The sequence below is a fragment of the Blastomyces gilchristii genome, assembly GCF_000003855.2.
Source record: "Blastomyces gilchristii SLH14081 genomic scaffold supercont1.17, whole genome shotgun sequence".
In the NCBI taxonomy this organism is placed as follows: domain Eukaryota; kingdom Fungi; phylum Ascomycota; class Eurotiomycetes; order Onygenales; family Ajellomycetaceae; genus Blastomyces; species Blastomyces gilchristii.
The window spans coordinates 1,491,055-1,511,779 of record NW_003101666.1 but is presented as its reverse complement, the minus strand read 5'-3'; the positions used below and the strand labels follow the sequence as shown (position 1 = coordinate 1,511,779).

The window sequence follows — 20,725 nt, the reverse complement described above, 5'->3', positions numbered from 1 at the left end:
GAGGAGTGCCAGATTCTCCAGGCTGAGGCTGCCAGTATGGGTGAAAACGTGAAACCACAGTGGGGTTATCAAGATTGTGTCATCAAATCTCTGCTGAGGTATGTATGGTTCTTGTTTTATTTTTATTTATTTTTAATTTTTTTTTCAGTATCTGCTTTTATCTGCTTTCATGTACCTTGGCTAACTTATAAATATCTAGATGGTTCAAACGGTCTTTCTTCCAATTCGTCAATAACCCTCCCTGCTCCGCCTGTTACAGCCCGACCATCGCCCATGGAATGACCCCGCCTACCCCAGACGAAACTGCCCGTGGCGCAACCCGAGTCGAATTGTACCGATGTTCGGATGCAACATGCGGCGCAAACGAGCGGTTTCCCCGCTATTCGGACGTCTGGGCCCTGCTCCAGACACGACGAGGACGGGTGGGTGAATGGGCAAATTGCTTTTCAATGTTGTGTCGCGCTGTAGGTGGCCGCGTTAGATGGGTGTGGAATTCTGAGGATTATGTCTGGACGGAAGTGTACTCTGAACATCAGAAGCGATGGGTCCATGTTGATGCTTGTGAGGAGGCCTGGGATAATCCCCGGCTTTACGCTGAAGGTACGTTTTATTTATGAATATCTATGTATACCCATTGGTCAAGTTTTCCCAGCAGAGGGGATTCTAATTTAGATTCATTAGGGTGGAACCGCAAAATGGCATACTGCGTCGCATTCTCCATCGACGGCGCAACAGACGTCACACGACGGTATGTTCGCAACCCAGCAAAACATGGCATGTCCCGCACCCGCGCCCCAGAGGAGGTCCTGCTCTGGGTCATTCTTGAAATCCGCCGGATGCGCCGCGAGAACCTTTCCAAAGAGGAGCGTCGACGACTGATAAAAGAGGACGAACGGGAAGAAAGAGAGCTGCGCGGTTATATGGCCCAGGCTATCGCAACGGAAATTAATAACCTCTTTCCTAATGGGCGAATCAGTAATAATGGAAACGGCACCAACGGCAACGATGCATCCGCTGATGAATCGAAGGTGCCCGTTACAACACCGAATGGCAATGTGGAATGGGTGAATCCCACTCAGGGGCAGACGGGGCAACCAAACCCAGATCGATCAAACCAGGGGCGATAACCTTTTGGAGTCGTGGGGTGATGATGCCTATGTTACGCTTTATTTTGCTCAATTTTCCTACCCACGATCGGAACGATGAAAAGTTATTACAACGCCACGACAAAGGCGTCCTTTTTTTCTAACGAATGAATCCTCGTTTATGGTTGCTTTCCTTATGGAATCCAAAACCTCTTCCAATGTCGACCCCGAACCCTCACACATCCAAAAAAATAAAAATAAAAAATAAAAAAAAATGAAAGATAGTCACATCCCACCGTATCCATCCCGACGCCATATACATGCCTTTTTTTTTTCCTTTATGAATTTTCTAACAATAGGCGACTGGAGTGAGTCCATTCGTGTCTGGCCATAAAGTTTCTCGGCGTCGGATACACTAAACATTCATCTAACTTCTCCCCATCTCCCTAGCCTACCTTCTCCTTGCTCTATCTCAAACCGCCATTTGTTCTCGGTTCGCTGGATGCCCTCTCCTACTATCACACTTCGCTACACTACACTACTACACATCATATTTCATTTCCTTTGTGTCTTATCCACTGTCCATCCGATTTCTGGGGGTCTAGGTTGGGGTTCGGGTTTTGGTCCCAGTTTTATAGTTTTCATCAATGTCTCAATCATGGGTTTGAAGGCGTTCCTTTCTTCCTGACGTCTTTCTTTGCTTGGATTTTCTTTTGTTTTGCTCTTTTTTTACTCTTTTACCCTTGATTTTCTCAGCTTCTCTCCTTTTCTTTCTTTCTTCCTACTTTTGAAGCTAGCATTAGCCCTTTACTTTTTTGTTTCTCTTTCAATTCATTTCAACTTTCTTCTTTTGCTATTCCTTCTTCCTCCACACTCCTCTTTCCCTTTTCATTTCTCTTTATATTTTGACACCGATCAATATTTTTTTATATTATTTTTTATATTATTTTTTCTCTTTTATGCCGTATTAATGAAATGTTAACTATACCATATATCATACCACATCAAAACATTTAACTATTGATATCAGGTGAAAACATCTAAAGCTTGTACATATTCTATTATTATTCAGCAACAAGTATTTACTAAATGCAACTGTATACAACTTGATGTGTATCTGCTTATTTTATATTCACACTCATCAGTGCAAAGTTATTTGCGCTATATTCTCTCTCAAGTAGAGAGCATCATTATTATCTCTCTCATTCAGCGGTTATGAATCTCGGACGGTCCAGGAAGACTCCATTAGAATTTGAGAATATTTGTTTGATTCATGCTATTACTGATATTTAATACTTTCCACAATGCAATAAAATAAATTATTGTACACAGAATATAACTAAACTTCAGTTGAGAGAGATGTAAAAGTCTCCCTCCTGGCTGTCACTCACCCCTACCCTACCACTAATCGAAAATAATTGTCATCCAGCATATGCCAACTCACCCCGGAAATGTACCGCTGGATACGACTTCTTGGGCAACCATGTCCCTTACAAGCCTACACGCATTGCAGTCAGTATCCAGTCCAGTTTGTCCATCTATAGAATCTACACTCACTTGGCGTCGTCTACACAAAAAGAACTCATCATAGTTACTTTCCCTATCGATCCATCTCTATATATCAAATCAAATCGAACCACCAAACCACCAAACCATGTCCGTCCTAAGCGTCCACGCCTCCGCCTCCCACTCCTTCTCCAAACCCAGCGTCCCAAGCATAACCCTCCTCCCCAACCTGGGCGTGCAAGGTGACGCCCACGCCGGCGCCACCGTCCAGCACCGCTCGCGCCTACACATTAGACCCCCGCCGCCAAATCTCCGCCAGGTGCACCTGCTCCACGCAGAGATCCTGGCGCCGGTAGGCGGTGCGGGGAGTAGGACGCTGGTGCTGGTGCTAATGGTCCGCTCCTACCGGGCGATATGGGGGAGAATATTACGACTAAGGGTATTGATCTGTTGGCGCTAGGGAGGGGGACGAAGTTGCGGTTCGTCGGCGATGTCAACGTCCATGTCGATGGTAACGAATGCGGCGGCCGCGGCGACGGTGACGGTGACGGTGACGGTGACGGTGACGGTGACGGGGCTGCGGAACCCGTGTGCGCAAATCGACCGGTTCCGGAAAGGGCTGAAGGAGAAATTTGTCGTGCGGGATGCGGAGGGGAATATTGTCGGGCGCAAGGCTGGGGTTTTGGGGGTTGTCGAGCGGGGCGGGGGGGTTCGGCCCGGAATGCGGATTTTGATTGAGAAGCCACCTGTCCATGAGGCGTTGGAGTGTGTCTAGCTTAGTGTCGAGTTGGCTGGCTGGGGTGTCGGGGAGGGGTTGCGTTGCAGTTGCATTTGCATTTGCATTTTCTTGTGCTGGGAGTGTTTTTGTTTTCGGGACGAATCGTGTCTCTATTCTTAAGGCTTTTGAGACTTTTGTTTCAGGGAGCCGGTTCTGTCCTTTTCTTTTCTTTTTCTTTGGCTTGCTCGTAGAATATTTGCCGTCCTCTTTCTACATATAGCGTGACGCGGTGATGTATCTTCAAAGAATTCTACAAGCCAGCGAATGATGCAGCTCCTCACATAAGGAAAAAAGCACCTAGTGTGACTTGGAAATAGATAGCCAGCAAAACGAAAAAGGATATCTTGAAAAATGCCTCGAATTGCCGTGAAAAATCTGTAGAATTTCCAAACGCCTGTTTGGGCTGCGCCAATTATACAGTAGTAGAGAGCTCTTGTTAGCCTGCCCAGCTGCTGGATCTTCGTGATGATGATGATGATGATTTGATTTCGCATTCGTCTTTCGCCAGACGATCGTTGTCGCAATACCCTGGTAATCTTTTCGATATAGGCCCGAGTGCTATCATGCTGAATACATGATGCTGTTGGATTGAAAGAAAAAAGAGGGGTCGGTCGTTAGCTAGCTGGTTCAATGGTAGAAGTAATTGATTTACCCACGACAGCGCAGTGCAGTTGCAGATTACAAGTTCACATCTATAGTTGAAAAGTGGTATGGTAGACCACCACCTGCAAAAGGAGGAATGGAGGAGAAAAAAAGAAGAAGAAAAAGAAAAAAGAAAAAAGAAAAAAAACTTACGTGCATAACGTATATCCCTATTATAGTCGTTCCTGGGGTTGTTTCAATTTTTCCCATCCTTTTGCGGACCTGTGGCCCTGGTGGGAACTTCAATTGGGGAATTGCATTTGGCTGGAAGGTGAATTGTCTGTTGTGATTTGTTATGACCTGTTGAACTTTGTTAGCTTTGATGTTCGAGAAAATGGAGAACAATGGACGAGAGAAAGAAAAATTTTGCGAAGCATAAGTAATGTGAGGCTTACCTTTATTGAAGTGATATTCTTCCCAAAGTCCCCGTTTGCTTGTATACCAGTAAGAAGTTCTCCAGCCGGCCCATCGATAGTGAAAGATATCTTCAACGAGTCATCTGCACCCTTGGGGTTACGACCTGCCCGTAGCCGCTCGACCGGCGCACCCTCTGCCCCATACTCAAAATCTATCCCCACAATCTCCTGTCTTGAAACCGTAACGGATATCCGTGTCAGGTATTTTAGATATGAGCCCTCAGGACCACCGAACATTACGTGGATGAGTGGATGGTACTCGGACTGCGGCACTTCTTTGCCTGGAAAAGTAGATTCATGCAGGTAAACATCTTCTGGTGGGACGTTAGGGTACCAGATCGCATTTGTCCGCAGGGGGACTTGTGGTGGCCGTTCATGCGAGCCGACTTCTGTGTCTGGCACGAAGAGCTCGACGAGTTTAAACCCCTAGAACGATCATAAGTTACTACAACAGAAGAGAAATAATAGTCCCAAAGAAAGGGGTTCAGGAGGGGGGGGGGGGGGGGCGGCGATTACATCAAATGCACACTTCAGATGGGATATACGGTCGTTGGTACAAAGTCGCAGCGTCACCGGCGTAGCGTCCGGACACCCAGCCCAGTTCGATAACCTTCCTTCAAGAGTGGTAGCTTGCAGCGCACGTATCCCATCGGGACTAATAGAAGTTATAAATCCTGATAGCGTTGCTGAAGCACCCTCTTCGTTTTCTAGGTCCAGGACAATTTCGCTCGCCGGGATGATGTAGCCCATATCCACACCTGGCTCCTTGCGGGAACATAGTCGAATTCCTGAGACATGCTGCTTACCATTGAGTGTTATGAATGACACTGCGATCTGAGATATTTCGCGTGGTAAACGAGCAGCCTGTACGTAAAGCATATCATATGACATATGGTTATAGCGTGCCCCGGCAACTTTCCACACGATATTATTGTATTGGTCTGCTTTCTCCAAACGCATTTTATCTAACGGCTGAATTTTTAACAATCTTGCAAGTGATCTATTGCAGTTCCAAATTCTTACCCGATTCGCCAAAGCTCCCCCTTCGAGCAAGATCTGGCCTGTTTTCTCATATAACGTTCGCCAGTCACGGCATCTAGCGTTCACGGCAGATTCACTGTCCGGTCTTGTAGCCTCGAAGATAAAATCTCTGTCCATGCCCGGCAGAAACCGGGAAAACCAAAAGTACTGCGAGAGTGGTAGGCAGGCGAAGGACCTTGAAGCTAGCCTGAGGCTAGCAACATCTTTGACGAGCAGCTGCGTCAGAATCTGCTCACGTAGTTCCACTGGCAACTCCGAGAAACAATCCGCATGCCGTTGCGGTCTACAAGATATCCTCAGATCATCATTGTTGAATTCCTGGGCAGGGCTCTCTTTAGTTTCAGCCAAGATCTGTCGTAACTCTGGGATATCCCAAGGATCCTGTTTGCAGTAGTAGTACGGAGACAGCTTCGGTCTAGTCACAGAGCCCGTGATCATGCCAGCGAGGCGAGCCTCCTCCCACGGGTAATAGATCGGATATGTCTTCACTAGGCCGCCATAGGTATGACCCCATTGCACCCAATGTAGAGACCGTAAGGGGAGTGACCGAAAGATGTCGTAGAGGCGGTGAACCGGGAGGGTCCGGGTAGTTAAGAGCATTAAGCAGGTTCCAACATTGGTCATGAAATACGTATCCAATATCGGGACGGTAAGTTGGGGAATGGAAAGGTGTGAACGCATCCAGGGGAGAGAACATGTATTCTCTATCATTATAGCGTTGATCTCGATCTGAAGGAGCTGAGAACGGAATGGTGTAGGCGATCTCTCCACCAACGCCAGTCAAAAATGGCGTCCTTTCTTCGCCGCCGCCGCCGGGAATGCGAACTAAGTTTGAGTATTAGCATTGATGGTTACTCTAGGGGCACATTTACTGTCCAGAGATCCTGCGTATTGATTGGTGATACTGATAGAAATTTCTTGCAGGGATACAGATATGTACTTACCGGCACGAAACTCAGTCTGCCATTGTGCTGTCGGGGATCGGTAATGAATAAAACCTCCACATAGAAGGCAGTACGGACCTTCCGGCATAATTTAAGATATTCCTAATGTACTGTACAAACTCCTTCGCGATCCTGCTACAATATAACAAGACGGAAAATGACGAGTTTCCAGGCCGGGATATTATGCGAGAGCGCAAAGGACAGAGGGGCATGAGAAAATGAAGCGCGTGAACATCAGCAACCCTAAGTAATGGGATATCTATCCATTCATTCGGTTATTTTCTTCCTCTGAAGTCAAGGGAACGGGTGCGGTTTTTATTAGTTTCCCTTCTGCGTATCGATAGCCAAGGCGAGAGAGGCAGAAGGATTCTGGGGTTGGAAACACGCCTCTCAAACCCAAAAACAAAGCCGGACGCTATTTAGCCGCCGATGAATATGCGCGTCTGCAAGCTCAGGGCTGATACCGGGTTGAGTTAATAATACACGGCTGAAAAGGTTCTGAGGACTCTGTATAAATGCATAACTATGTCTTCATAATTGATGTGGTCCACTTTCGTTTGCATTGACCCTTTATTGATCTAATACCTGAACAACCAGTTTCAGTGCCTGGAGTCGAAGTTGAGGTTGAGGTTGAGGCTGAGGCTGAGGCTATTGTGGCGGACTTAACATATGATACAGTTATGATAGACCAGGGCTTGGCGACTGGTGACGAAGTTAAGTTATATAATAATGGTCAAGGATTCTTATTCACGAGCAACAAGGACTCATTTTGGGTTCATTCTCTTAGTCGCTGCAAAATATAATGTCGCTACCTTGTTTCCATCCACTCAGAATAGGTATTTGAGACAGCGGGGTTCCAATTTATTCTGTACCAAACCACACATCACATCACCTAAAAACTCCTGAGCACTTGCTTGGTCTATCCCGCGGATCCAACTTCATAATCTTAAGAATAAAATCCCTATTTTCACTTGATACTTCCTTCTCTGATATTCTCTTGAAACGTTTCTGCTTTTCTGGCAGTCCTGGCTGGTGAATACACAACAGGATGCCAAATGTTGGAGGGCAGATCAAGTCCGGGAGCTGCAGGGGGACGGATTCATAGAATAATAGCATAAACCGGTTGGGAAGTTACTCCATGGGCTGATTTTCTGTGGAGGAAACGGAGACCTTCAAGAGTAGTCATTAGACGTAGATTTAGCATTTATTTATTTAAATTTTTTTGAGTTATGCAGAAACGCAACAAAAGAAGACGCTCCACCGCTTGGATATATAAGATAGCGTACATTGAGCGTCGCGTCTAGACAGTTACCTGAACCAAAAATGAAAATCACATATCAACACCTGGCCCATGCTAACACATGTACTACCGTACATACATATAAATGAATCCCCATACAACTTTTCTTCTCCGTTCCTCCCACTCATCGAGTATCTCCCCCTACTCGTAGTCCCGCACATACCGCCCAGGCAACTCTATTTCCCACATTGGCCGCTCCACCACCGCAACTTCTAGGTTGAAACCGCCCCCTCTCAACTCCTGGTCTGTATCCGATACACTACCCAGTTGGTCGAGTGGTACTATTCCTAGAACATCTCGATACTTATGTGTATGCCACCAACGACGTTGCTGTGGTGTGCTTTTCGGTGTCTCTTTCGCTTGCAATGGAAGCTCTGGTACAGCATCTTGGTTAGCCGGGTTCTGGGTAGCAACGGTCGCCTGCTCTTCTCGCTCAGGCTTTTCGGGTATAGCCGCTTGTGGTTTCTGGCTTTGTTCTTGCTTCCCCTTCGCCAGCGTCTTGTTGTGCCCATTGGCATGTGGTCTGTTGTCGATCACGACGGCAAAGGCTACTTGCAATTTCCTGCTGGAGGTGATGGATGAAGAGGGAAAGGAGGTACTCATACCATTGGGTTGATATTGACCGTGATGGCTTGTCTCCTTATCCCTGCCGTCGTCTTCATCCTTCCCCTCCTCCTTTGTCTCTGGTTCGGAGAGACTTCGGTCTCGTCGAAGGCGTGCTAGTACGGAGTCATTTGCTGCTGATGACTCATTGTATTGTTCATATTCGTCTTCTTCAACCACATCATCTCGGCTCCTTTCCCGCTTGAGGTCTATCCATTGCGCATTTGCTTCGTCGCTGCCCACAATTTTGCGCATTTTCCTTCCTAAGCCTACATCAGATTTCGAAACTGCTATTCTATCACCAGCGCCAGTGTTGGTCTTCGGCATCTTCCCCTCCTCGTCATATCTCTTGCGTTTGTTCATCCCCTGCTTTGCTGTGTCAGGGACATCCTTGCTTTCAACCACATCATCTGGTGAAGGGAAATCTTGCGATAGATCGAACATCCACATCCATGTAGGGCCGTATAACCAAAGGCGTTCCCGGCTCTGGCTTACATCCCAAATAGCGCCCATCGCTCGATCCTTAAGTATAGTGAATTCATTGGGTAGGTACGCTTTGGGGTTTCTCCGGGACCAATCAGACAGTTTCCCTTTCATCACTTCAAATTCAGATAATTGGTGCTCAGCAGTCAATACCATTAGGCGACCAGTACCAGGCGAAGTCGGACGAGAGACGTGAGAATCGGTGGTGCCGTTGGTAAGAGTCTTTACGTGGGAGCGATTTGGCGGCCGGAATGATAGCAGTAGAATTCCAGCTTTCAGGCGAGGAATAGGTGATTCTGACGGTGTCGGTATCCAACGCTGGCCCTCAAGCACAACAGGAGCATCATCGTCATCTGAGGATTCATCATCCGACGAGGCAATTCCGTTCACCTTTACCCCTTTGCCGGTTTTCTCGAATTCTTGAACATCCTCCAAAATCCACGTGTCAATAAATCCTCCGAGGTCCCCACAGGCAAGCATCCTACTATCTTCGGAAAATACAACACAGCGAACGCTCCGTTCATACTGACCAAGCGTACCATAGATTTCTTTGTGTCGAATTTGTCTAGGAATACGATCCAAATCGATCAGCTCAGATAGCACGCGCGGATTCTCCTTGGGATCGGAGTCTGATACAATCCTAGCAAGACTAATATCGTTATTGGGGCGGACAAGACAAATCCATTGGCTATCAGGTGAGAAAGTAGCAGATTTGGCTCCGTGCCTAGCCACTGCAGGAGGAAGATCGATCTTTTGGACGCGCAGGGCTGGTTTGCTGTCTCCCTTTCGCCATTTTAGGCTGAAAATCTTCACTTCCGCCACAGTTGCTGCAATGAGAAGCTTCCCATCTGATGACAAGGCGGCAGATGTAAGGCTTTCATCGCCCTGGACCAACACTTTGCCTACGAGCTTATGGCTAGTCCCGTCTAGCAGCTGTTCACCAGGCCCCGAGCGCTTGGAAATATACCACAAACATACTTCGCGGTCCCACCAGCTCATAAGGAGACGGGATGAAGGTGATGAGGTGACTTGAGGAACTTGGGGAAGATTCGATAGTTTCCGATGATGCTCCGCTCCATATTCGCGCAACGGAAGGACGACGGGTATTGTGTCCAATCCTATAATTCAAAATGTTAGAGACGAATTGAAAAGTATATGTTTTAACACCTGAGCATTTTTTACCTCCGGATACCACGATGCTTATATCCTTAGTCTCATAAACAGCGAAAGCTTTGACATCATGCGTATGATATCGACGATGTGTCACTTCTTTCCATCTTCTTGATTTATCACTTTTCTTGCCGCTCTCTAGTTTGTAAATGGTCGTCCTTTGGTCCGCGCCGCCGCTGATGACAGATTCTCCATCAGCACTAACGGCAATATCCAACACATCTGCCTGGTGACCTTGTATGCGTTGGATTAGGGAATAATTCCTCACGTCCCAAAACCGTATTTCACCAGAAGAGTCGCCAGAGATGATAGTTCCGTCCGGCAAGCATTTCACGGACCATACCAAAAGGTCTTTAGAGCCCTTCACAGGACCCTTACCCATGGAAACTGTTCGCAAAATCTTCCCACTGCGGATATCGAATATTCGAATGGTGCTATCCGCATATCCAGCTACAGCAGTATTGCGATCCTGGAACGTAAGACTAAGGACTCGAGCCTTTTTGGTTGAAGGTCTCATAGTACGCAGATATCTCAGATCCCCGTTCTCTGTGGACAAAATAACTATCGACCCATCTGCACAACCCACCGCCAAGTGCTGCCCGGTATACTCCCCCTCAGCAGGCGGTAAGAATTTTCCATCCTTATCCTTCTTCGTCGGTTTCCACCGGGGTTGCGCAGCCAAACACCAGATCTCGCCAAAGCTACCGCTCGAATGTCTGGCAGGTCGGCCTTCCTCTAGGTTCCATTCTGTCACGACGCTCGAAGAACCAATGCTGAATAATCGCAGCTTCCCGGGGACTTTGAATCCACTGCTATCCACCTCATCTTCACTAGGGTCCTGAGTCCATGCAAGGCCTTCAATGGTGCGGTCCTTACCTCCCCGTAAAATCGATTCTTGTAGCCAAGCTCCGCGTAAGGGGTTCCATATTTCGACGTCGCCGTTGGCTCGTCCAATGGCAAGTCGAAGGGTAGGTACGCCTCTACCGGAGGCTTCTGCAGATGGCGGATGAGAGAATGCGAGGGCGTTAATTGCCTGCGGGTTGTATGCTACAAATCGACATCTGTGGATGTCCATGGCTGCTAAACGAGTGGGTTGTTGAGAACAGCGGGGAAAATGGACTTTTGAGAACGGAATTAGCATGGAAACGATTTTGATTGATCTTTGGGGCATAAATAAAAGTTGTTAACTATACCTCCCAAATCATCCACTACGGAGCCATTTCATCCTGTGTCTTTCGTGCTGTTTATGTGTTTATAAATCGGTGAAGCGGACTTTTGACGTCCCAAGCTCCCTAGAATATTTCCGTTTTTTTTTTTCTGCCGCAATTTTATTGGGCTGTCTTTGGGGAAACTTTTCCCGACCGCATTTATCACGTGGTAACTAGTTAATCGTCTAAACTTGCTCATTTGGATTTAATATCACATGACAAAATGCGTTAATGTTTACCTTCGCAACTTCAAGGAAAAGTACCGGATGATCTCCTGAAATTCTCAAGTTTAAGCAATTCCGAATGGCCCTATTGCCAACTCTCAAGATGGAGTTCAGGTCGTTTTACCCGAATTATCCGCATCAGCAAAAATGATCTCTGCTTTCCTCGCCGGTGGGTAGCAGTGCAACCTTCTCCCGCACGAAGTTCTCTCGTGTTAACTGCATGGAAACGGAACGGTCAGACAGAATCACTTACCCCGCCCAAAAATAGACACCCTGGGTGTAAAGTATTGATAGAAGCAATCTCTTCTTTAATCGGTAGAGTAACGAAATCAGGGTCGTGTGCTACAATCGCGATTTGGCGATCAAGCTAATTGAGTTGGATCGTTGATCCGCAATGCGATTTTAAAAGGGAATATATGCGTTGCTCTAACTAGAGGGGGCAAAAAAAAAAAAAAAAAAAAAAAAAAAAAAAAAAAAAAAAAGTCACAACTGCATGATCGACCAATTGAATGTTGCGCTCATCACAGGGTTAAGTAATGAAATGAAATTATTTCATAGTTATGCCGATTTTCCACAACTTAAAAAGCCGGCATGAACACTGTCTCTCGGCGAATTGAAATTCTACAGAAATGTCGGTTCCCAGTTCAAATGGTGTTTCTATATGACGTTTATTCTTCTCCCGTGCGTGCTCAGCGATTGCAAGGTGGGGTCCTTCGTCGGCGGGCTTACTTACGCTGCGTTCGATTCACTACGATAAATACCGGCTTCAACAGCACAATCTACACGTATGCAATCTACCTAAACGAAGCCCATGAGTAATCTGACGGCACGGTCTAATCAAGCGCCGTCAATGCACCCCAAGTATCCGAGAGGCTGCGTACCGACCGGAACAACTGTCAACTCAACATTTGCGACCTCTTTACCAGCAAACAATTGGATGGGCAATTGATTGGGAATAGGAGAGCAATTAGATTCCCCCATTCCCTTTGTTCTCCCGGAAAACCTATGGCCTTTTCCAGGTTTGTTGCCTCTGTTGCTACAAGGCATAAGTGAAATCTTACTACCCCCGAGAATACGGTCAGACTACCTCTATTCACGAAAAAGGATGAGGAAAACGAATAATGCATACGATTATTCATTATTATTATTACTATTACTATATACACGGTTCTCCCGAGCAAGTTCACATTACATACATTCCTTGATACGGTTACTTCGGATGAAACAATCAGACCAATAATGCCATGCAATTACAATTAATATAGACAAGTAAGTAATACAGGCGCCTGGCCTGGACCGTCCGATCACCCTTTGTTCCATCTTAACCTATATACACGCACCACGTTCCATTAAATTCCTACCCAATAAAACTGGACAGGTAATTTAAAAGGCGAGGACAACGGCAGCGGCAGCGATGACACCGGCGATGCTCTGTCCGTTGATAGCGGCAGCGCCCTCCCACTCAGGAGGAGGAGTGGGGCCCGAGGTTGGGACACCACCGCTGGGGGTGGAGGCTGGGGGAGGAGTGGGATATCCGCCGGTTGGCTCGCCAGTGGGCTCACCAGTGGGTTCGGCGGTGGGTTCACCAGTGGGCTCTCCAGTGGGTTCGCCAGTTGGCTCACCAGTGGGCTCAGCAGTACCAGTGGGTTCGTCGGTTGGGGTGCTGCCACCGTCATCGGTGACATCCTTGTAGGCATCAATACCCTTCTGGATGGCGTTGGAAATACCGGCGGCGAGTTGCTTGGCAATTTCCTTGACACCGTCGGGGACCTTGGAGCTCACGGCCTCAGTGAGATCATTGGATGCGGCGAATTGATCATCAAGGTTCTGCTTGATTGTGAAAGCGAAGCCTGCGGCAACGAAATCCTCCTTCGCATCAATGACCTGGCTGATCGCACCCTCAACCTTCTTGGTGAGGGCCTGGACTGGGGTGGTGAGGCCGAGAGCTTCGGTTAGGGACAGAGGATCCTGAGCATTGGCGGTCTCGACGCCCTTGTTGATGGTAGCGACCAAGTCCTCACCAGCACTGATGATGTTGTCTTGATCTCCTCCATTGATGGCGGAGGAGAGGCTGTCGACCTTGCCATCGATCTCGGTGAAAATGGCCTTGAATGCGTCGAGGTCACGCTGGACGCGGATCGGTTCGGATACAACACCAAGGGCAAGGCCCAGGGTGAAGAGGGCGGTGGACACCTTCATTTTGTTTGAAAGAAGTGGAGTATAACGGCAGTAAAAGAATGTACGTAACGAGAGGACAAAATTTGCGAGTCTTTCTAGCAAATTTCAGAGGTACTTCTTCTTGGTGAATGATAGACAGAGCAGGAAGAGAAAAACAGGGGGAAATGCCGCTGGCTCGCTCTATATATGTACCCGCAAGGAAAGGCCTCTATTCCCGCTCGCCACTGCGGGTGCCCCATCCGTAATTAGATGCCACAAGCAGGATCAGATGGATCAATCATCGTATACCTCGGCGATATCACGGGTTCAACACCTGAAAGTTCCAGGATCACGAAAAAGCGCTTGGTGAGATTGCGGGTTGCCCCTTCAGGTAGACAAGGCCGGTGACTCCTGAACGGACGCTACTTTGGGGGTTCGTACGTGGTTGGTGGTAGTTTTTCTCAGTTTGGACTTGGGGACACAGGTTCTCCTCCAGAAATTAGGGCTAGCTCGGTCTGGCAGGTGCAATATACAGACGAAGTGGCATTCAACAAGTGACCCAGAATCCAGATTACAGGAAGAAGTGCCGTTACGCGAGGGTGCACATTCGCGATGGCCGCCGCAGCATGATTCGTTCCTCGAACCTCAAATCTATATGAATGTAAGCTTAATATTATTCTTCTTATTATTATCATCATCATCATCATCATCATCATCATCATCATTAGAATATTTATCATCGTTTTGCGTGAGCGTTCGGAGAGTTGATGAGGCAACTACCAGATACGATACGGGAGAATATCTGCTGGTTGTCCAAACTAACCCTAATTAATTATTCAGTGTTCGGTCTCTAGCTGTCTCAGATTCCCAACCGATACGATATCATCTCATTTCGGCCCACAGCCGTCATTTCGGCCCTCGCTTGTCAGCGTTATTATTCTCAACCGTCGAGAATAATACGGATCGCAGCCGATATTTTGCACGTGAGCCTCGGTGTTCCTGGCGATCCTGGAGTTAAACAGCCTTGAAGCACTGAGCAGTGAGGATGGAGCGAGTACAGTCCAGGGTTTCATGCCCGATGACAGACCGGATAATTGGACAAGAATGTGCCATTTCTCCACCACGCTCAGTCTCGCAAAAATATTCCTGTTTCTTTCCTCACCTTGACCCCCGTTATATCTATCTACCTCATCCATTGGTAATTATGATTTCTGAAAAATTTCGAAACCGCTCGGGATATCGTGCAAATTTCCAGGGGTTTGCCACCGATAGTAAAGAAGGACGTACTACTACTTTCTCCAAGGCTCATCAACACAATGGCCCAGCCTGCCAAAGATCAGCACGCCCCCGTCTTAGACTAAATGCGCGCCACCCAAGGATCCTGCTTCCCCGCAAGAAATTGGCCAGTTCATCACGATGATGACAGCGCTAATAATTGTCGTGGGCGCTGTGGCCATCCAGGGGTTTGAAGCATTGCCAACCATGGTGGTGCCCAGGCGGGCGCTCCCGCTGACAGGTATATGAGCATGCGCGATTTTGTAACGACCTCACGATACCCTCATAAATGATACAATACTGATGAGGAAACACATCCTCAATTGCCCGGCTCTCCGCCTTTTTCTTCGACGGCAATGAATCCTCTCTATTCATTTTGGGGCTCTAAAGATGGTAAAGCCACCTCCGGCAATGCTCGTGATATACAGTACACTGCACGTACAGTGCATTCCAACAAAACCTCCTTGAAAATTAGAAGTTCATAGAAGAACTACCCCGAGGAAATCGATGCACGATCCGTTTTAACGTTGATGGACTCCAACGGATGTCAGCGGTAGTCCTCGATATTGCAGCAAGCGCTGGTAATCTGGCGATTAAAAACGCCCATATTCGGACAATTCACCAAGAGAGTTCCCAGCTCTAGCGTCGCTCTTGCCACTGATAACGATACATGTTTCACGAACTACGCAGTAACGATTGTCGTTTCGCGCAACAACACGCATCCTGGCAACCTTGTCTTTATGCAGTAGAGACCAATTGATTGTTCTCCCTCTATTCACGGACGGTGAAGCTTTGCAGTTGAACTCTGTCCAATCTACTCCCAAATGTACCCTCATTCTGAAATCCTTCACCCTTTTTTCTTTTCTGTCAGCCAGTAAATTCTTCTACAATACCCCATTCCCTGTTCAAGTACACACACTCAACCAACCTTCTTTTGAGACATGAAATATACATTGCAAGAACATGGGAAACAGGTTACCTTGATTCGACAGAAATCGGTTCGAAACAGCGATATCAACCTTGCTAATATCCTACGTTGAAAATATCATCGCCCTAGTCGCCAGATTATCCACGGTGGCAGAAACAAATTTGTCCCAAAAACGTCGGCACGAAATGCTACGAGGTTAACGTTGAATAGGCAGCAGCTTGAATTAAGCAGATCTCAATGCATATATGTTTAATCAGTATCTAAGCCGATCCTCAAATTTGACCGACTGGGGGGTGACTTGTTAAAAGGAATTTACATTCTTCTGACGCGAGATTAAAAGGGGTATCGCCACAGAAGCCGACATGGACTCTAGAAACCCAATGTTGGGAGCTATTGCCTCTCCATGCCTGTCATATTTTCGATGGATAATGCGTGGAGGAATTTAGTCCTCCTTTTCAATTCATCAGTCCTCTTAGGGCTAGCGCTAGCAGGTTTACAAGTTGATGTTCATTCAAACGATACCATACCCGCGGGATTCTTTTCAACCGCGGGTAATCATCAGGCACTTTCATAAGGTCTATCCTTCTTAACATACCCTCCGTGGCTCTATCTTAGAATACGGTGGCTTAGAAAATCCGCCAAATTATGCCTTATTTACCGCAGCCATACGGATTCCCAACTCTGGCTCTGTAAAAAGAGGGGTGAAGGTTTCGATTCTGCCAAACAGATATGAGGTTCCGGCGCCCATCACCATCGCCATCACATTCACTGCCATCTCTACAAGGTGTCTAAAATGTGATATGCAGGTATGACTGGCCTGACATTGCCGTTATTGCTATTCGTGTGTTCATATTTGTGCCAGGCAAACACTTCTCTAGACACCCTCGGGGCCGTTAATACGTCACATTTCACCATGACTGGACGACGACTGAGCCCAGGTGCCCTCTGTCACTTCTCATTCTGTCTAGGAGTTTGGCTGGAATTCGCATCTGGTGGTATTCTACGCTGCTGGTCACCAGCTATCCGTTGAAAATGCTATTACATCGGATCGCTGAATGCCACCTCCATCGACCAAACAGCGTATACACAATAAATCGGAGAGAAAATTTTGAAGTCCACCAGAGTATGACAGCTAACTAATGGTATAGAAAGTGATCCCTCCGCCATTCTTGTCTCCTCTCTAAAATATCCTTTGACTCTCTTGCAAGCCAGGTATCTTACGGGTGTACGCAAAACGAGTTCTATGCCCTCGACTAGATCTTCAATTCGTTAGCACATATTCCAACCAGCCAGCCTGCAGCAACCCGGAAGGCCATCCCCCCCACCGCAATCATCGGAACCGAAGTTAAGTGGAAAGAAACCCGACTCACTATATTGGAAATAGTAAGCGGCATCACATTATCCCAAACAACACCGAAATGTCCCTCAGATATATCACTCGGTAAAATGCCGTATATGTCAACTAACGGATACTATCTTGATTCTTGCATCTACCAAACCCCACTATGTAGCCACCAGAGCAATGACCAGGATGTACATATGGGAGGGACGCTTTTTCTTCTCAAGGAACCTCTCCTTATCAGCCTTCCAGTCTGAAAATAGGGCCCAAGTGGTAGCTGAGACACATCCGACTTCATTTCGTTTCATATACCTCTACATGGACTATACAACAGGGCCGGCAAACGGATAGTTACGATACTTAGTCTCTAAATATCCACGGTATTCCTGATATGTCACTCGATGGCGATCTTTCCTTTGAATATAATCTAAATATCCTCTTGGGTGTACCCCTAGCTCGGGAAATCAAGGAGCATTTATCATCAGTCGCCCACAACCTGCCTTTGAGAGCTGTTGATACATGCACTTTGCCTCCCATCTGTGTCACAAATTCCCTCTTCGTGGGTATGAATATATCTATTCAATTCATTTTTCCCTTGATATGAGATACTAATCACACATTCAATCGAGTTGATCTCGTTGATGAAAGGCTAATTAGTTGGCAGATTGGGAGGGCTTGCCAGCGAGCTTGCTAAGTTTACACGTACGTGAAAGGCCTCGAAAATGGTCTCAAACGTAGCAGTGGCAGATGCAAAGCCAAATGAGTGCCATATGTCACTTCCTTCCCTTTGTCCCCGGGGAGCTAGTGGGGTAGAGCAGAATCCAAAATATACCTTCTGCCCAGCAACAGATGTGAGGAGGCGTACACCGCAAAGCATTATATCCGCGGTTCCTAGTTGGATAGCAGCTGCTATCCGTCCTGTGTTTCGCTTCATCTATATTCTTGTGGTGATTTTAGGGGTGGTTTGGAGCCATAAGCTTTAGAAGACCTCACCTATGTAGTATCCTCTGAATGTTGGTGCGGATGATGCGCAACCAACCCACCACTCTTAGAGAACCAACAAGTTTTATTCCTTCTGAAACATCCTACGATATTGCCTTATCAAAATCTATCCCGTAGTCATCCTTGTGCAAAATATCGCCCGCAAAATGTGTATGAAGAGCTATCCGATCCACCGACGCTATCCATGATTCAAAATTATCCTTCATTGAAATCAATTTATTCACAGATTTAGAAATTTATTCTGTTTCTATCTTTGAAAATGAAATACTGTAGATAGATACTGAGTTTTCTAAGATCTCTTTCACAGAGAATACTTGAGAGTTGATTATTATAGCTATAACAGATAATTGCTGACTGGACAGATCTTGAAATATAAAATTCTAAATGTTTACAGCTTGATATAAATGTACTAGTAACTAGAAATATTTATAAATGACAAAGATAGAGATTAATATAATAATAATATTCAAGCTGAGTGGAAAAAGATGATTGCGACTTCTGTCTATAACTTATAGATTGTGTGATTAAAGAGATCAGCAAGAAGTGAGATTTCATACAATTGTTTAAATGACTATTTAATTCTGAAATGAAATTTATATTATATAAATACTGTGTATATATATATTATTAATCTTGTAAGTAGAAGAATTCTGATTTTATTAGACAGATATCAAAGTCACTGATTGTATACATCTATAAATGGAAGAATAATAATAATAGATAGTTTGAGAAGATGGACAGAGTAGATCGTCTTATATATCTGCGAGACTGTAAAACTGGTATAAAAAAAATAAAAATAAAAATAAAAAAAGATATAATATATATGAGTTTGGTGAATAATGAATAAAGATATAAGACATATATTTGAATAATAATAGAATAATATTTGAAAGATCATTGAGAAAGGTGGATATTTTGACAGTGTTTTGCTAGTTATTCCAAGGGGGAGTTGGAAAATTCTGTTCAATCTCAACAGCTTTGAATTGGTTTCAACACCAACAGCCAGGCAAATATGCCCGATCAGCATTGACCAAGGATTTTAGTCATACATTTAACCACTCTTCTTATGGAGTTTGGGGGTCGGGGTGCCATTTGCCGAACTCTCACGGGCATGTCATGACCTGTTAATTGAAATGTGTCTGTTTGCAAAGCAGCCCAAGCTGAAAAATACGGTTTCTCAGTGAGCCTACAAAGAAAGCAAAGCGGAGCGGCTAGGAGAAAAGAAAATGCCTTCACACTGGGACGTGAAAACTCATATAATCCCGGTTGCATATCCTCGCTCGTTCCGCCGGGGCACCCGCGACCCGCATAAGTCCCGCCTGAAGCTGCATATCAACAAGTATTGCCTTCACAGACGTTGCGCGCAAAAATGAAAATGTAAAACCAGACAGCCCCGGCGCAACAATAATCTTTGTCCACAGCATGGGCTCAACCAAAGAATCCTACGAGCCCTTCTTCGCCGACCTCCTCTCAAACCCACTCACGCCGCCAATCCACGCAATCTGGGCTCCCGACATCGCCAACCATGGGCAATCCTTCCAGGTCAAGGAGGACGAGATAGGAGATGAACATCACTGGTTTGACAGGGCGCACGACATCATGTAGCTCATCAACTATTTCCAAACTTCAATGACACTGCCGCTGATTGGCATAGGACAAAGCTGGGGCTGCGTGCACCTCCTGCTTCCCGCAGCTTGGCACCCGCGCATTTTCCACGGCATCGTGCTCATGGAACACGTGCTGGAGACGGGATATCACTTGAAGAGCTGAAAGCGCTAGGTGTTCCCGAGCAAGGGCTAGTGCGGAGTACGAACATAGGGTTCTCCGTAGCTCTGATGCGCGACCGGTGGGAGAGCCGCGAAGCAGCGGAGAGGCACATGCGCAGGTCGAAATACTATTCGCAGTTCGACCCGCGCGTGCTAGCTCAGACGCTGCGGTATGAATTCCGCGATATGCCCGATGGAAGCGTGAAGCTTGCGACACCTAGATATCAGCAGGCGCAGCTGTTCATGCGCGCTGCGCCGCCAATGAAAGGTTATCCCGTCAGGGAAGACTATGCGACGAGGGCCCAGGAGAGTCTTATCGCACCGGACTTCTATAGGGGTGAGCCGGCGAAGATAAAGGAATACCTGCCGGGGATTCATTGTAAAATATTGTATGTGTGGACAGCAGAGGACAAAAGTATGCTAAGCACAGAGTCCTATCGAAGCCGGGTTGTTGGCAAGACAGGCACGGGTCTTGGTGGGGCCGGAGGCGAAGGGACAGGCCAGGTTAAAGAGGTGTTTGTGGCGGCGGAGGCGCACGCTCTGCCGTTTCTTGAACCTAGGGGGACGGCTGGAGTAGTTGCAACGTGGCTGGGCGAAGAGCTCAAGCCGTCGTGAGAGACAGAAGAAGATCAGAGGAGACAGGAACTGGTTATTGATGCTGTCACGGTATCCCCTGAGTGTGTTGAGAGGATTTCAAAGTTGTGAATTTTGACTTTTCTATTTGAGCGTTCCTCTTTATAGTTCCCTACGTACGATGCTATACCGTCTTGAGATAGTGTGGATTCGCTGATTGTTGGTGAGCCACTTGTTGATAGCGGACGTTAAATGGTGGATTGTGCCGTAATATGTCTCATGTAT

The 20,725-nt window shown here is 46.7% G+C and overlaps 8 protein-coding genes across 8 annotated transcripts; 5 read left to right on the top strand and 3 right to left on the bottom strand.

Annotated features, from left to right (window-relative positions):
- On the top strand, positions 1-2,460 carry BDBG_07195 (peptide-N4-(N-acetyl-beta-glucosaminyl)asparagine amidase). The gene is made up of 3 exons (XM_002622638.2): positions 1-98; positions 200-600; positions 682-2,460. Exons 1-3 carry the CDS (start codon positions 37-39, stop codon positions 1,125-1,127), a joined length of 909 nt encoding a protein of 302 aa, XP_002622684.1. The 5' UTR covers positions 1-36; the 3' UTR covers positions 1,128-2,460.
- Positions 2,461-2,563: 103 nt separating this feature from the next.
- BDBG_17578 (uncharacterized protein) lies at positions 2,564-3,051 on the top strand (the record flags this gene model as incomplete). The annotated part of the gene is made up of 2 exons (XM_031725267.1): positions 2,564-2,597; positions 2,665-3,051. The coding sequence occupies exon 2, from the start codon at positions 2,740-2,742 to the stop codon at positions 3,049-3,051; it is 312 nt and encodes a 103-aa protein (XP_031580035.1). The 5' UTR covers positions 2,564-2,597; positions 2,665-2,739.
- A 30-nt stretch (positions 3,052-3,081) lies between these two features.
- BDBG_17577 (uncharacterized protein) lies at positions 3,082-3,671 on the top strand (the record flags this gene model as incomplete). Its single annotated transcript, XM_031725266.1, has 1 exon — positions 3,082-3,671. The coding sequence occupies one exon, from the start codon at positions 3,082-3,084 to the stop codon at positions 3,364-3,366; it is 285 nt and encodes a 94-aa protein (XP_031580034.1). The 3' UTR covers positions 3,367-3,671.
- A 134-nt stretch (positions 3,672-3,805) lies between these two features.
- On the bottom strand, positions 3,806-6,500 carry BDBG_07193 (uncharacterized protein; the record flags this gene model as incomplete). Its single annotated transcript, XM_031722976.1, has 7 exons — positions 3,806-3,949; positions 4,165-4,311; positions 4,407-4,853; positions 4,944-5,399; positions 5,451-5,956; positions 5,988-6,293; positions 6,413-6,500. 7 exons carry the CDS (start codon positions 6,498-6,500, stop codon positions 3,806-3,808), a joined length of 2,094 nt encoding a protein of 697 aa, XP_031580033.1.
- A 1,353-nt stretch (positions 6,501-7,853) lies between these two features.
- Positions 7,854-11,043, bottom strand: BDBG_07192 (small nucleolar ribonucleoprotein complex subunit; the record flags this gene model as incomplete). The annotated part of the gene is made up of 2 exons (XM_031722975.1): positions 7,854-9,916; positions 9,981-11,043. The coding sequence occupies 2 exons, from the start codon at positions 11,041-11,043 to the stop codon at positions 7,854-7,856; spliced, it is 3,126 nt and encodes a 1,041-aa protein (XP_031580032.1).
- A 398-nt stretch (positions 11,044-11,441) lies between these two features.
- On the top strand, positions 11,442-11,859 carry BDBG_17576 (uncharacterized protein; the record flags this gene model as incomplete). Its single annotated transcript, XM_031725265.1, has 1 exon — positions 11,442-11,859. A coding segment is annotated over one exon (330 nt), but the record flags the coding sequence as incomplete, so codon positions are not given.
- Positions 11,860-12,783: 924 nt separating this feature from the next.
- BDBG_07191 (antigenic cell wall protein) lies at positions 12,784-14,219 on the bottom strand (the record flags this gene model as incomplete). Its single annotated transcript, XM_002622634.2, has 1 exon — positions 12,784-14,219. Exon 1 carries the CDS (start codon positions 13,597-13,599, stop codon positions 12,784-12,786), a length of 816 nt encoding a protein of 271 aa, XP_002622680.1. The 5' UTR covers positions 13,600-14,219.
- Positions 14,220-19,523: 5,304 nt separating this feature from the next.
- Positions 19,524-20,482, top strand: BDBG_07187 (toxin biosynthesis protein; the record flags this gene model as incomplete). The annotated part of the gene is made up of 2 exons (XM_002622630.1): positions 19,524-19,702; positions 19,756-20,482. The coding sequence occupies 2 exons, from the start codon at positions 19,524-19,526 to the stop codon at positions 20,480-20,482; spliced, it is 906 nt and encodes a 301-aa protein (XP_002622676.1).
- Between the last annotated feature and the right edge of the window lie 243 nt (positions 20,483-20,725).

What these genes read in the sequence shown, in the direction of transcription:
- BDBG_07195 (XM_002622638.2), top strand. Translation starts at nt 37, where the DNA reads ATGGGTGAAAACGTGAAACCACAGTGGGGTTATCAAGATTGTGTCATC. An exon ending in GTCATCAAATCTCTGCTGAG is followed by an intron (nt 99 to 199) that starts GTATGTATGGTT and finishes ATAAATATCTAG; the next exon opens with ATGGTTCAAACGGTCTTTCT. An exon ending in TCCCCGGCTTTACGCTGAAG is followed by an intron (nt 601 to 681) that starts GTACGTTTTATT and finishes TAGATTCATTAG; the next exon opens with GGTGGAACCGCAAAATGGCA.